Source organism: Pseudorca crassidens, chromosome 14, assembly GCF_039906515.1.
Source record: "Pseudorca crassidens isolate mPseCra1 chromosome 14, mPseCra1.hap1, whole genome shotgun sequence".
NCBI classification, from domain to species: domain Eukaryota; kingdom Metazoa; phylum Chordata; class Mammalia; order Artiodactyla; family Delphinidae; genus Pseudorca; species Pseudorca crassidens.
The window spans coordinates 81,056,954-81,073,958 of record NC_090309.1 but is presented as its reverse complement, the minus strand read 5'-3'; the positions used below and the strand labels follow the sequence as shown (position 1 = coordinate 81,073,958).

At 40.6% G+C, this 17,005-nt stretch overlaps 1 protein-coding gene across 2 annotated transcripts in view; it reads right to left on the bottom strand.

Moving 5' to 3' along the window:
• NBAS (NBAS subunit of NRZ tethering complex) overlaps positions 1-17,005 on the bottom strand; it is a 341,606-nt gene that overhangs the window by 58,947 nt on the left and 265,654 nt on the right. For both annotated transcript variants that reach the window (XM_067703666.1, XM_067703667.1), the window contains 3 exons: positions 12,831-13,046; positions 9,227-9,429; positions 7,019-7,108 (listed from right to left, as the gene is read on the bottom strand). In XM_067703666.1, the coding sequence (XP_067559767.1) occupies positions 7,019-7,108; positions 9,227-9,429; positions 12,831-13,046 (509 nt within the window). The remainder of the gene's footprint in view (positions 1-7,018; positions 7,109-9,226; positions 9,430-12,830; positions 13,047-17,005) is intronic.

The window sequence follows — 17,005 nt, the reverse complement described above, 5'->3', positions numbered from 1 at the left end:
GAAAGCTGGAGTAGCAAGTCTCATATCAGACAAAATAGACTTTAAAATAAAGACTATTACAAGAGACAAAGAAGGACACTACATAATGATCAAGGGATCAATCCAAGAAGAAGATATAACAATTGTAAATATTTATGCACCCAACACAGGAGCACCTCAATACATAAGGCACATGCTAACAGCCATAAAAGGGGAAATCGACAGTAGCACAATAATAGTAGGGGACTTTAACACCCCAGTTTCACCAATGGACAGATCAACCAAAATGAAAATAAATAAGGAAACAAAAGCTTTAAATGTTTCATTAAATAAGATGGACTTAATTGATATTTACAGGACACTCCATCCCAAAACAAGAGAATACACTTTCTTCTAAAGTGCTCATGGAACATTCTCCAGGATAGAGCATATCTTGGGTCACAAATCAAGCCTTGGTAAATTTAAGAAAATTGAAATAGTATCAAGTATCTTTTCTGACCACAACACTATGAGACTAGATATCAATTACAGGAAAAAAAACTGTAAAAAATACAAACACGTGGAAGCTAAACAACACACTACTAAATAACCAAGAGATCACTGAAGAAATCAAAGAGGAAATCAAAACATACTTAGAAAAAAAGACAATGGAGACACGACAACCCAAAACCTATGGGATGCAGCAAAAGTAATTCTAAGAGGGAAGTTTATAGCAATACAATCCTACCTCAAGAGACAAGAAGCATCTCAAATAGACAACCTAACCTTACACCTAAAGCAATTAGAGAAAGAAGAACAAAGTTCTGCTAACCCGAAGTTAGCAGAAAGAAAGAAATCATAAAGATCAGATCAAAAAAAATGAAAAAGAAATGAAGGAAACGATAGCAAAGATCAATAAAACTAAAATCCGGTTCTTTGAGAAGATACACAAAATTGATAACCCATTAGCCAGACTCATCAAGAAAAAAAGGGAGAAGAAAATCAATAGAATTAGAAACGAAAAAGGAGAACTAACACTGCAGAAATACAAAGGATGATAAGAGATTACTACAAGCAACTATATGCCAATAAAATGGACAACCAGGAAGAAATGGACAAATTCTTAGAAAAGCACAACTTTCTGACAGTGAACTAGGAAGAAATAGAAAATATAAACAGACCAATCACAAGCACTGAAATTGAGACTGTGATTAAAAGTCTTCCAACAAACAAAAGCCCAGGACCAGATGCCTTCACAGGCGAATTCTATCAAACATTTAGAGAAGAGCTAACACCTATCTTTCTCAAACTCTTCCAAAATATAGAAGAGGGAGGAACACTCCAAAAATCATTCTACGAGGCCACCATCACCCTGATACCAAAACCAGACAAAGATGTCACAAAGAAAGAAAACTACAGGCCTATATCACTGATGAACATAGATACAAATATCCTCAACAAAATATTAGCAAACAGAATCCAACATAGCACTTAGAAGGATCATACACCATGATCAAGTGGGGTTTATCACAGGAATGCAAGGATTCTTCAATATACACAAATCAATCAATGTGATAAACCATATTAACCAATTGAAGGAGAAAAACCCTATGATCATCTCAGTAGATGCAGAAAAAACTTTCAACAAAATTCAACACCCATTTATGATAAAAACTTTTTAGAAAGTAGGCATAGAGGGAGCCTACCTCAACATAATAAAGGTCATGTATGACAAACCCACAGCCAACATTGTTCTCAGTGGTGAAAAACTGAAACCATTTCCTCTCAGATCAGGAAAAAGACAAGGTTGCCCAGTCTCACCACTCTTATTCAACATAGTTTTGGAAGTTTAGCCACAGCAATCAGAGAAGAAAAAGAAATAAAAGGAACCCAAGTCAATAAATAAGAAGTAAAACTGTCACTGCAGATGACATGATACTATACATAGAGAATCCTAAAGATACTACCAGAAAACTACTAGAGCTAATCAATGAATTTGGTAGAGTAGCAGGATACAAAATTAATGCACAGAAATCTCTTGCATTCCTATACACTAATGATGAAAAATCTGAAAGGGAAATTAAGGAAACACTCTCATTTATCATTGCAACAAAAAGAATAAAATATCTAGTAATAAACCTACCTAAGGAGACAAAAGACCTGTATGCAGAAAACTATAAGACACTGATGAAAGAAATTAAAGATGATACAAATAGATGGAGAGATATACCATGTTCTTGGATTGGAAGAATCAACATTGTGAAAATGACTCTACTACCCAAAGCAATCTACAGATTCAATGCAATCCCTATCAAAGTACCAATGGCTTTTTTCACAGAACTAGAACAAAACAACTTCACTATTTGTATGGAAACACAAAAGTCCCCAAATAGCCAAAGCAATCTTGAGAAAGAAAAACAGAGCTGGAGGAATCGGGCTCCCGGACTTCAGACTATACTACAAAGCTACAGTAATCAAGACAGTATGGCACTGACACAAAAATAGAAATATAGATCAATGGAACAGGATAGAAAGTCCAGAGATAAACCCACACACCTATGGTCACCTTATCTTTGATAAAAGAGGCAAGAATATACAATGGAGAAAAGATAGCCTCTTCAATAAGTGCTGCTGGGAAAACGGGACAGCTACATGTAAAAGAATAAAATTAGAACATTCCCTAACACCATACACAAAAATAAACTCAAAATGGATTAAAGACCTAAATGTAAGGCCAGACACTATAAAACTCTCAGAGGAAAACATAGGCAGAACACTCTATGACATAAAGCACAGCAAGATCCTTTTTGACCCACCTCCTAGAAATGGAAATAAAAATAAAAACAAATGGGACCCAGTGAAACTTAAAAGCTTTTCATAGCAAAGGAAACCATAAACAAGACGAAAAGAAACCCTCAGATTGGGAGAAAATATTTGCAAATGAAGCAGCTGACAAAGGATTAATCTCCAAAATATAAAAGCAGCTCATGTAGCTCAATATCAAAAAAACAAACAACCCAATCCAGAAATGGGCAGAAGACTTAAGTAGACATTTCTCTAAAGAAGACATACAGATGGCCAAGAGGCACATGAAAAGCTGCTCATCATCACTAAATATTAGAGAAATGCAAAGCAAAACTGCAGTGAGGTATCACCTCATACTCGTTAGAACGGGCATCATCAAAAAATCTACAAACAACAAATGCTGGAGAGGGTGTGGAGAAAACGGAACCCTCCTGCACTGTTGGTGGGAATGTAAATTGATACAGCCACTATGGAGAACAGTATGGAGGTTCCTTGAAAAACTAAAAATAGAACTACCATTTGACCCAGCAATCCCACTACTGGGCCTATACCCTGAGAAAACCATAATTCAAGAAGAGTCATGTACCACAACGTTCATTGCAGCAGTATTTACAATAACCAGGACATGGAAGCAATCTAAGTGTCCATCGACAGATGAATGGATAGAGAAGATGTGGCACATATATACAAATGGAATATTACTCAGCCATAAAAAGAAACGAAATTGAGTTATTTGTAGTGAGGTGGAGGGACCTAGAGTCTGTCATACAGAGTGAAGTAAGTCAGAAAAAGAAAAACAAATACTGTATGCTAATGCATATATATGGAATCTAAAAAAAAAAAAAAAGGTTCTGATGGACCTAGGGGCAGGACAGGAATAAAGATGCAGATGTAGAGAATGGACTTGAGGACACGGGGAGGGGGAAGGGTAAGCTGGGACAAAGTGAGAGAGTGGCATGGACATATATACAGTACCAAATGTAAAATAGATAGCTAGTGGGAAGCAGTTGCAAAGCACAGGGAGATCAGCTCGGTGCTTTGTGACCACCTAGAGTGGTGGGAGGGGGACGCAAGAGGGAGGGATATGGGGATATATGTTTATGTATAGCTGATTCACTTTGTTATACAGCAGAAAGTAACACAACATTGTAAAGCAATTATACTCCATAAAGATATAAAAAAAAAAAGGTTTTTGACACTATTTCAAATCCCTAGAAGACTTAACCCTGATATCTAGAAGCAAGAATGTGGCCAAACTTAAAAGGACGTCTGCCTGGACAGGTGGCTGCTGGCTCCACTGGCACCTGCCTGGGTGCTGTGGTTTTACGTCGTTTACCCTTAGCACAGGTAGAAGAAGAGGGAAAGGGGGCTTCACGGGAGAGGCGGGAGCTGCAGTTAAAAGGTAGATGATATCGGTACCAATATAAAAAGTCAAAGGAGGACATGCTGATGAAGGCATAAACTGTCTAAAAATTAAACACAAGACTGAACTCTTGGTGGTACCCATTAATACACACACATAATTCTGACTTTTCAATCTCTCTGCCAGGAATATTATGGGATGGTGTATGCCTCACCTAAGAGCACATGCATATGTGTGTGTGTGTGTGCGCGCATGCACGCGCGTGTGTGTTTGTGACAGCTGACAATGTATATGAAGAGAGACGATTTGCCGTTTAAACAGATGCCATAGTGGGCAATGCGTGTTCACATTACAGGGCTGGGACTGAGGGAGGGTTAGGGGCATACACGCCTGGCGTGGCCTCCTAGAGGGTTAGTCAGTCATGTCAGACCAAGTAACGAGCAAGTGACCCAAGAGCATTACTCTATCTTCATTTATTTGATTTTTTTAATTGAAGTATAGTTGATTTACAATGTTGTGTTAGTTTCAGGTGTACAGAAAAATGATTCAGTTATACATACAGTCATATGTTGTTTTTCAGATTCTTTTTCATTATGATTTATCACAGGGTATTGAATATAGTTCCCTGTGCTATACAGTAGGACCTTGTTGTTTACCTATTTTACATATAATAGTTTGTATCTGCCAATCCTGGAGCATTACTTTAAAAGAGTTTAAATCCCCATGTCACTCTGAAGACCCCGCTCCCCGGGAACTACCTAGAAAAGACAGAGCGACTCCCCCCTGTGACTCTGGTGGACACGCTCTCAGGGAGGAGAACTGAAGAAAAGGGTGTCAGGTTTAACTGTCCACATTCACAGAACACTTGCCAGGAATAAAAGTTATGACTTTGTCTGTCTTCCTCTTTTTCTTTTTTAAGCGAAAAAAAAAAAAAGTTCACTTAAGTTTTTTGTTGTTGTTAAGGAGCCTTTGTTATTCTGTGTCTCTGGGATGAAAAGTAAGATCTTGTTCTGATTCTCCATTCCCCAATGTCTTCCTCTTTGGAAATTGAAGTTTAAAAAAAGTCTGTATTCAAGTGACCCAAGTTGGATTCTTCTGTATATCTGGCTGGAAATTCACTAAGAAAAACACTGCCTTCTAATTTTTTCAGATGTTCCCAGTGGGACGAGACTGAGAGACCCCACTGGAAGGGGCTTAAAGCAGTGCCTGTGGAGATCCCTCTCATCACGTGAGGCCTGGATCCAGGTCCGGGTACCTGACAGCCACTGTGCGACAGCTCACAGGGGAGCGGTGAGCTGAGAACTGACTGATGGGCTGTGACTGGAAGAGCAGCCGCTCAATGGACCCTCTAGAGAGTGGCTGAGGATTTCCCACGCAGCATCTCTGCCCACCCTGCTATCTGCTGCACCTGCCCTGTTGAAGCAGTGTCCCTGCCTGGACCACACCTCCTCCTTCTCGCAGACTCCGATGTCACAGACCAGCTCCAATGGCGCCCCGTGTGGATCGTGCCCTAACTTCCCCGGGCAAAATAAGCCACTCCCTCCACCTTGCTTTCTGCACAGCGCTGACCACTCTATTGCGTGGTAACTGGGAGCCCAGGCAAGCTGGTCTCCCCTGTAAGACTCTGAGCTCCTCCTACCTAGAACTAACTGTTCATGACTGAGCACGGAACATGACACACACTAAACGTGCAGAACAGTGACATTTCTTTCTAGAATAAGAAGCCCATGTTAGCCACAGCTGTGGCTTCCTTACCATTTAAAGACCCACAAGCAAGGGAGTTTAGAGAAAACGTGCAAAGTAAAAGGCACAGTAAGTCGAGGGCCCTGCTGGCCATGTTTGCCAGACCCAGCCATATGGCTTATCCTATGTTCTTTCCCTCAAACCGCGGGCCCAAAGCGATGCGTGGAGACATTCTATAAAGGTATCTGAGCCCTAAATTATGACGCAGGGACAGACCGGACTCCTGGCTCTATTTCCTAGGCCTCTGACTCTGGGCAAGTCAACTCCTCTCTCCCAGACTTTCTCTCCTCATCTGAGAATGGCAACCACATATGCAGGCGTCAAAAATCATAACCACTAAATCTACAAAGATCAATGGAAAGAGTTCCAATAGCAAGTAACTAAAACAGAAGAGAGAAGTGTTCATACATTTTGATCGAAATCGTGTAAAAATGTATCTGTACCTGAACAATAACTAGAAGGCAATATGCAAATAAAAACAATATTACTGAATGAACTATGAGGGGGTTTCTCAAATACGCTTCATTATTATTGTATCAAAATTGGGGTGAGGCCTTACAGGGTTGCCATGGATATCAGACATAGGAAAGATCTTCGTCAACTCTGGGAAATACGTAACTGTCATTCTGCTGTTGTTGTTATTCCTACTACTGCTACCAGTGCACCTGAATGAAAGATTCTTTCTTAAAATGGTTTGGAGACACAGACATTCCTAGACTTATAAAGCCTCTACACTCTCAGTCCTCAGACAGCACAGATTTAACATATATAAAGGTTTTCAAAAATAACATATACACTCTAGGAGTTTCCATACTTAATCAGTACAGTTAACCTCCTGGAGATGTAAACCCCTGCTCTCCTAAGAAGCAGAGCAGGTTCCTCTCCCTGGCCACCCTCAGAAGGAGGTGGGAAGAGACCACACTCTCTGAGGCCAGCAAGGCCCAGGAGAGAAGGAGAGGGTCCTGTTGGAGCTGATGGGCTAAGAGTACAGCTGGGAAAACGCATCTCCAGAAATTCCTCAGCTCTTCCTTCAGAACCGCCTAGAAAAGATGCTTAGTCACGGAAGCTTCATAAACATGGATATTAAAAGTAATCCTAGGACTCCGAGGAACGCCATTCAGTGAGACCCACAAACTGCTCCAGCCTTACCCTTTGTCGACACTGGCGTGGACGGCTGCAACAACCCCTTCCAGGATGCGGAGAGGGTCCGCCGGCCCCCCGAGGTCAGCACTGCCTCCACTGCGAAGGGAGAGACAGAGAGAGGAACGGAATCAGAACAGGATGGCTCAAGCCTCAGAAACAAGTGGACATTTACACTCGGATGAATCCAGCTGGATCTCGGCACAGCATATACCGCCAGCTCACAGCCGTTCGTGGTATATGCAGCCCACAAGGGTAACAAGTCCTATACTGTGTGCTAAGGATGTGGAGATGAAACCTCTGCCCTTAAAGAGCTCACAGTCTAATACAGGCTTGTTTTCCTACCAAGAGAGTAGAGGAAAAGGGGGAAAAAAGAAGGAAAAAGACAGAGTAAGAAAATCTACTTGCCTTCTGTCATCCAAAAATTCAAAGATATACTCAATGGGCATTAAAAATAAGAGCTACTTTAAGCATTAAGTATATAATAATCTAAATTCTCTAGCTGGCCTTTTTTTCAAAACACTAATGTTTACATGGTACTTACTAGGTAGCAGGCACTGCTAAGTGCTTCACATACATCCTGACAGTTAATAATCTCAACAGCCCGTGAGACAGGCCCTATTATGCCCATTCTACAAATGCATATGTCTGGAACTCTACTGAATTCTGAAAACGTAACAGAGGAAAGAGAAGTTTTAGATGAGTTTTTGAATAGTTTGTTATATGATTTAAACCAACTGCTGCTGTATGTTCATCCCTTTGTCATTTTATGCCTACTAAATTTCACTAACTTTCTAAAACGTAAATGTTATGGACATAGTCAATAGCAATTTGTTTTCCTTTGAAAAAGAGGTAGGTGAACTGAAGTTCCCCTTCCCCTGACTACTGAAAGATTTAACTCATTTTTATTGAATGTCTCCTGTACACTAAGTCTAACATTTATTAGATCAGAACAAAATCTTCAGTAGTAGAACTGGGCACAGGAAAAAAGAAAGGAGTATAATTTATGTCAGAATTTTATAGACATAAAAATATATCATATTTTAATTATATGAAAATGTACAATTTTTGAAAAATAAACTAAATTATATTCAAAGCAGTAATTTTTCAAATTTTTATTTTTGTGAGCTTCATCTAAGCCTTGATCTAAGAAATAATAAAAGATAACTGAATCAAAAAGGTATAAAACATGGTAAACAATTATCTGTCATCATTTGAAAGAGGAAAGTGGCTCTTATAATCACAACCACCACCAAAACATAATAAGCTCGTAATAGAATAAAGCTTTATTCATTTCATATTTGCGATTTCTAAAAAGTGTTACACTATTTCATTTCTCTCCCTGTATATAAAATTACCAGATACCTCAGAGCATTAAGGTGAAAACCGGATGAAGCTGGGTAATTAAACTGATGAAGCCTCATTTGATTTCAGTTCAGCTGCTGAAAATTGACACGCATTTAATCAAAAAGTTCCTCAAGAGCAACACAGAATTACAAAGAATGCTTAAAAGAAGAATAATTTAAACACAACTAAATCTGTTAGGCTAATTGCATTATTCACAGAAAGCACCTGATGCCTCACTATTTTCTAAGCTCAACTTTCCCTTTTTCCTAATCCCCTTGGATGTATTCCTACAAAGATACCAGCCTATCGACAGAAAGCTAGAATTTCTCAGTTGTCAGTTTTATGCCATTAATTGCAGGTAAATAATGTCCTAAGATACTTAACACATGTCCAACTTCTTCAGCATATGATTAACCTTGCCTTGTGTACTTCAAAACAAACTTCTGGGAACTGGTTTCCCACTGCTACAAAGAAGGGGAATTAGAAGAGACAAGCTCTGAAAAATCCATGCTGAAGTCACATGACAGTCTGACACTTAGCGACCTGCTTCACATGCCATTTTGGCCTTTCCCTTATTTCAAGAATTATCTGGGTGCGAGAGAGGGTCTACCCAGAAGTTAGCTAGCTTCTTGACATGTTACACACAGGACCAATGACAGAACACTGCCATGGTTCTCCATTCACAAGATATTTTAAGACATGAGACTGAGAAGTCTAATCATAATCTCTCACTTTTTATGAAGTACATCATACTTTATAAAATGCTCCTACATACATGATAGTATTTTACCTTTCTAACAACCGTGAAACAAGCACATTACTGGCAAAGTATCAGCTCAGGTTCTCCTCAATGACTGTTTTATAGCTTACCTCAACGCAGAGATGATTTTTGTTATTGCACCGTGTACTATATCCTTAGGTGAGATGTCAAGAGGGCCAACGGCCACCTCTAGCAGCTGTTGAATCATTCTTAGAGGCTGACCGTCTAAACACATGGCCACGGCTTGATCCTGAACTTTCCCTTTTTCTGACCGAGACAGATCATAGAGGTAACTATATTTCTGCAGCGTTTCCTGCAAACATAGGGAATTCAACATGTAAATATCAACTAGGAATTACATGTCTACATGGACAGAGTGAAATATACTTAGAAGCTCTCAAACCAAATACGCTATGACCACAAACACCACATGGAGGAATACGCAGGGGTTGTTAAGAGCTTGGTCTCCAGGGCCACCCAGGCTTGAGTGCAATCCTCGCTTTAATTAGTAAGCCACTGTGATCTCAACTTTCCAGTATCTATAAAACGAGGATGAGGACAATCACTTCTTATGAACAGAGGATGTCATAAACATTCAATAATATAAAAATCAGTCCTTGGGCTTCCCTGGTGGCACAGTGGCTGAGAGCCCGCCTGCCGATGCAGGGGACGTGGGTTCATGACCCGGTCTGGAAGGATCCCACATGCCGCGGAGCGGTCGGGCCCGTGAGCCATGGCCGCTGAGCCTACGCGTCCGGAGCCTGTGCTCCGCAACGGGAGAGGCCACAGCAGTGAGAGGGCCATGTACCGCAAAAAAAAAAAAAAAAAAAAAATCAGTCCTTTAGCACAATGTTAGGCACAAAGTAATGCTCATTAAGGGCAAATTTCTCTATTATTATTATTGTGCTATAACCACATGATAGGTATAATCTATTAAGCATCAACTATGTAAACCCAGGTATTGTACATATGTCATCTAATTTAATGTTTATCATTATCCCACAAGGAGTTTTTTAATTAGCTCCACTTCACCAAAAGGGAAATAGAAGACCAAAGATGTTAAGTAACGTGTCCAAGTCACACAGCCAGCCGTTAATGGATCTTAGGATTAGAATCCCAGATTCTACTTTCCCCACTGCACTCTCCCACTCCACGCTGCCTGCCCCTCTTTGATAATACTGTACAAACTAACATGACAACAAATAATTCAATAGGACATCAGCTACCATTGTTCAGCGTACCAAATATGGCCACTTGATGTTAATAACACTTCCCAACTTTCACAAGTAATTCTCAGTATAACTGCTTTGTCTTTCAAAACAACCATGTGGAAATCTAAACATTAACTGGAAATTTGATGATATTGAAGAATTACTATTACCTTTTTTACTGGTAATGCTGTAGTGGTTAAGTTTAAACATATCTTTCAGAAATAGATATGGAAGGATTTGTGGATACAATGAAAAGATGACTGGGTTTTTCTTTAAAATGGTCCACAGGCGCGTAGTAAGGGTAGGTGGGGTAGGGGTGAAATAAGGTTGGTCACATTCTGATAATTGTGGAAGCTGGGAGTTGGGCACATGAGATTTCATGTCACTATTCTCCCCATTGTTTTCTAAACTTTCTATTAAAAAAAAAAAAAGACTGTGAGTTAGGCAGGGCAGTTACTAGTATCCCTACTGAGACAAGGGGAAACTGAGGCCCCTATGGCCTGTAATTGAAATTGCACTAACCTTCTTGAGTATATAAGATGGTCTTTCACGCAGTATATATAAAGAGATTAAAATCAAGGCCTGAACTTAAAAGGGACAAATATATGAGGTTGAAGTTACTTCCAGCATTTGCTCTGAAAGGCGCCTTAACAAAATCATATAATGTTCAATTTAGGAATCAGAAGAGGCTCCTATTAGACCATCCACGATCTAACATCTGCAAGTAGCTATTTGGTCCCTTTAAATCCAGCTGAAGCAAGCGGCTGATTTTGTTAATAACCCCCTTGGCCCCATATACACTACTCTCGCCACTGAAAGACAATACTTATTCCAAGGAGAGTAATGACAGTTCTCCAGATATGAATAGAGAATACTTGATTAGAAAAATGAATACATATTTTGAAAGTTTTATACTAGTGAGTATAAATCACTTTTACCTGAAGATCCAAATTTTACCCTAGTTCTTATAATTATTGATTATAGAACTGTATCAACAGGATAAAATCAAGATTGGTAAAGCCAATCTGCTCCCTGCAAAGGCTTCTATATTGCTCATACCATTATTTAATATTATTCATTAGATAGCCTAACAGGCGCTGTAAAGTACAGAATGAAATAAAAGTGCTATCAGACTTTTGAACTCTTCCCATTATCTTTTGCACGAGGGGCTTACATTTCTGTGTCTCATACATATTTTGAAGTCTCCCATTTGTTCATTATCTGGACTCCTCTCCACTGACTGATCTTTCTGGTCAGGAATATTTTTTACAAACCAAGAATACAATTCAATAAACTTGTAAGGTTTAAGAAAAATAAAAGAGGAGGTTAGTGGCCACTTACAGGTTCATTCACCATAGCATTAAAGGGCAAATGGAATTTTTTTTTATATACCTAAACGCTGTTTTCACCTAGATGAAGATCATTTACTTATTGATTTGTTAACTTTTAAGTTATGGAAAAGAATATTAAAATTCCCATGACTGTGACAATACAGAAGAGAAGCTCCAAAGGCTACAGAGGGTTTCCTCATGTAGTCCCAACACCCTGGTCCCCAACCTCATCATGGCAGGGGCTCCTGACTCTCACGGGGTGCTTTCTGAGATACCATCAGGGTCTCAACAAGAAACCAACTAGGAACAACTTTATTAGCCAAAAAAGTCATATCAATAATGAAGTTATACTGGGAAATGCAACATAAAAACAGGATGAGTACATATAATTAAAAAAAAAAAAAACTGTTGAAGCAGGCATGGATGGCTATTTCTGAATTTTTCTTAAGTTTAGGGGGAAAAAAATATATCATTATTCAACTGGACAGCAAAACATCTACCAGCCAGAAGTAGAGCTTGAGAACCACAGTCTTCATCATTTCTCAGCTTTAGCAACCACTTTCTCACCCCAGGCACCCATCCTGGCCCCCCTTCTCCCACCCCTCTCACCTCCTCACGTCCTTCCTCCCCAAGTTATCAATTGTGTTAAGTGGCCTAAAATCCTTTTTAAAGAAGCGAAAACTGAATTGACAATCAAGAGATAATGAAGAGGTTAAAGGATAAAGATTTAAGACCATTATCTGTAAGATTTGGAGGTGGGGGGAATAAATTAGGAGTTTAAGATTAACATATACACACTACTATGTATAAAACAGATCAATAACAAGGACCTACTATATAGCACAGGCAACTATATTCAGTGTCCTATAATAAGCTATAATGGAAAAGAATCTGAAAAAAGGAAACACACACACACACACACACGTGTGAGTGTGTATATATATATATATATATATATATAAATAAAACTGAATCACTTTGCTGTACACCTGAAACTAACCCAACATTGTAAATTAACTATACCTCAATAAAAAAATGGTTATTGAAAAAACAAAACCTACAAGATTGAAAACCCTATCAAAACTACGAATATAGCTTTGAAGGATAAATGAAAGAATACACTGGTATTATCTGAGTGAGTGAGCACACAGAAGAAGTCTGCATTTCATTACCTGCTCACTATTCTTCAGAGAAACGATGAAGCTGCGGTTGAGGGTTTCCAGGTGAGCCAGTGACTTCTCCAGATGATTCAGGGCATCTGCGTAGGTCATCTTAGAATCACTAGCCTCTTGAATGTCTTCTGAATTTCTTTTCCTTGGCTTCTCAATAAAATGTTTGACTGTCTTAATAGCCTTTCCAGTCATTTCTTTACGTGCTTCCACAGATAGCTTTAACAAACAAACAAACAAGAAAGACAGGAATTGAACAAAAGTGAGACAAATCACCCTACATTATTACACATGGCATATGTAAAAGATATTAATGTGGTAGAGAGAACAAAAGTAAAATTTTAATATACACAACTTTAGTGAAGGGGACTTTTGCTAGACTGGTTTTTCTCCCATGAAGAAAACAAAAATAGGGAGGTACCACTTGCACTATTACATGAGCAAATACAGCTTTTTAAATGCTAATACCCCAAAGCAGGTGGTGTCTTGATGAAACTAAAAGTCAAATAGATTACTGGTTACAGTGAAAAATTGAGGAGTCAATTCTACAACCAGTTCTGATCATTTATTATAAGGAAATAATTCAAAAGAAGCAAACAGTACAGGAATGAAGATTTTAACTGGAATAAGAACATAAAAGTAAAACTGCAAAAGCAAAATCTAATTGTCTGATGATATGAGATATGGTAACCAGCTTATGATAAATTACTAGATAAAACATTATGCAGCCGTTAAAATTAGAATTATAAAAACAGTATAGCCGTTTGGAAAATGGTTATCATAAAATGTTCAATTTTAGGAATCAGAAATCATAAAACTATTTATACCATGCTTACATTAAAATCTGAACTATACCTGTGCATGTGGCTGAACACACACACACACACACACACACACACACACTCTCTCTCTCTCTCTCTCTCTCTCTCTATTGGTGACCATTATGTTAAAGTGTTGGGATCATGAGCAATTCTGTTCTTCTCGATTTTCCAAATTTTCTATGATAATGTTGCATTCACTCATTTACTCTCCAACTGCTTACTGGATTCTGATGTGTGACGGCCGCTGCGATAGGTAGGCAAGGGTCATAGTTTTCTAGTATCTGATATGTTAAGCTCGCTTGGCCTCGAGAAAACTGAAGTTTAAACTTAACCCGCTTGGATGGAGGTACCACGTACCTCTGAGCCATTCTGGGGCCTTTTCAGGCCCTGATGATCTGTGCTGCTCTGGACCCTGGAGCTCAGTCTCTTGTCAACTGCTCCAGCAGACGTGTACTAGAGCCTTAAAAGGGCTTTGTGTTGATTTAACAACAACAACAACAATAACAGACAAAGAGTCCTAGGACAAACTGTTATCTTTCCTATTACTTCTTAAAATGAGTCACGGTCCGTCTCTGGGTATTCTGAAAACTAGGCACAGGCGGCAATACACAGCACCAGCGACCACACCAATCAACACGCGGCAAACCTCCCCCACCCTCCATTTCCCATCAGCTCCCTCCAAGTCATTCCACATGAGAGTAATGTTTTATGAGAGATGGCATTTTCTTAATCCCATATACATATTGGTAAAAGGATCTTTAGGAAAGCACTGCTTTCCCTGAATTGTAAGTATCTGCTTTGCAAACGCAGCTTCCAAACAAGTTCTGTGGCCCCCACTCCTTACCAGCACCCATGACATGAAACAAAATCGGAAGCTACCACTGACTGCCAAGTATTAGTTCCATTACTATCTCTTCCCCTAAATAAACTGCGAACTCCTTTCTGCGACTGAGAAATACAAGATACTAGAACTTGTGTTTAGTTCATCAGACCTCCCTACGCCCCATTATGTGGATGGAAAGACCAAGCCCCAGGGAGGCTGGGTGGTATGTTTGGGTTCATTATGAGAGTGAGGAGAGTAAAAGTCGGAATTCAGATCCCGTGGTTACCAAGACAGGGCTTCCCCTTCACTGCGCGTCACACAGATGCCACTTGGTCATGTCTGCCTCATCACAGGCTCTGACAGAGCATGAACAAAATCAAGGCTTCAACGCCCTACTAGGCCCTATATGGTTTGCCCTTCACCTCACCCCACCTCTCTAAGCCTGTATCCCACCTCTCTCCTGCTCTCAGCCCACTCCTAAGACACTCACCTCCCTGCAGGCCCGCAGAGTCTTTCCACTTGTTGGTCCCTCTGCCTGAAATGTTCTCCTCCCAGTGTATCCTCATGGCTCATTCCTGCGCTTCCCTCAGGACTCGGCACAAACATCGCCTTATCCGAGGCTTCCCTGACTACTGAGTAAGAGCTGCCACATCCGCCATCCTCACTTGGCCTCGTTCTCCTTACCCTGTGTTATTTTTTCTTCACAACTGGCATGCTGTGTTTCTATGTGCTTACGGTCTGACTGTCACTGCTATCTTCCCAGACCTCAGAATGGTGGCTCATACAGAACACATTTGTTGAAGGTATAAAGGAATGAACGGATGAATGACATTTCCAAAAGACAGAATAGCACAAGCAGAGCTGCAGAAGCAGGAAGGCTTATGACCTACGTATAACCACTCGTGAGCACTTCAGACGGAGCAGGGGTGGGAAGGGCCAGATAGGAACACGCTAGGCTTTGCAGGGCACGCGCAGTCTCTGTCACATCTTCTCTTGGTTGGCTGGCTGGCTGGCTAGTTCTTACAGTCCTTTAAGAAGATATAAAAACCAGTCTTAAGGTATCTGAGAAAAAACTGTCATCCTTTCTCAAGCCTGCCTTCGTCTGTCCTTCCAGAATCAGCTCAGGGTTCACTCCTTTGAGATGCCGTCCCTAACATCATCTCCTCCTGCTACGTGTTCCTTTTAAAGCTTACCTGTATCAAAGAAAGCATTACACTGTGTTAAAATCGGCTGGTTACCCGTACGTTTCCCTGATTAAACAATGTGATCCTTCAGGGTAGAAACTGTGCTTTTTAAATCTCTGTATCCCTAGCACCTAATACAATGTCTCGCACATTGCGGACAAACAGAAAATAGCTACTAAATTACTAAACAACTCTGCTCAACATACAGGGGAGAAGTGGCATGGGCATATATACACTACCAAACGTAAAACAGATAGCTAGTGGGAAGCAGCGCAGAGCACAGGGAGATCAGCTCGGTGCTTTGTGACCACCTAGAGGGGTGGGATAGGGAGGGTGGGAGGGAGACGCAAAAGGGAGGGGATATGGGGATATACGTATACATATAGCTGATTCACTTTGTTATAAAGCAGAAACTAACACAACATGGTAAAGCAATTACACTCCAATAAAGATGTTAAAAAAAATGCAATGAAGTAACATGTTCTCAATGTGTCCCTAGAAACCTGTAGTCCAGAATGCACCAGAAGGCTCCAATTTCTCAGGGGCCACAGTGTCCTCTTCTGGTAAGATGGCCCCACGAGACTAAAACTGCAACATTTTAAAGAACTTGACACGAAAACCTCAGGACCAGATGTGTGCTATCGGGACAATGCCAGTTGGTAGTAATCAGAAGAGACGCAGGAAGAGGCACAAGGACATTAAACTGTGATGAGTTTGGGTTTATTCACTGACATCCATCCAGTGAAGGCGCTGTACATCCGCCTCGGGCTGGGTGCTGGCGACACAGACAAAATCAGATCGGGTCCCTGCCCCTAAGTATGTTAAACTCTGGTTGGAAAGACAGAGAGATAAAAGGCATTATACGGAAGCAGGATCCTTATCCAAGTGCGGGAGGGTTAACGCGACCTGCTGCAGAGAGCCTCCAAGGGGCACTGCGTCCCGACTGGAAGTGAGGGACTGGAAGGAAGGTCTGCTGAGGGAGGCTCTCTCTAAGGAGAGTCATCAGGAGTGAGTCGGCATGAAGACAAGAAAAGAAGAACTTCACGAGGTCCCCAGGTTACAGGGGCAGGTGGGGACGCTGAGGGTAAATCAGCATGGCCGGGATGCAGCCTGCAAGTAAAGGCCCGTCAGAGCCTGAGGGAGGAAGAAGCGGTGGCCCAACACGAAGGGCCTGTGTGCCGGGCGACGGGACTGCTCTCTATCACCCTCACGCCTGGGAAGCCATGAAAGGAAGGAGCTTATGCAGAAGAGTGACACGATCAGTGCTATCGTTGTCATGAATGGCTTGATTCAAAATTCACCGAGACAACTTTCCTTGCGTGCAGGCACTTTAAGGCTGATAAACCTTGC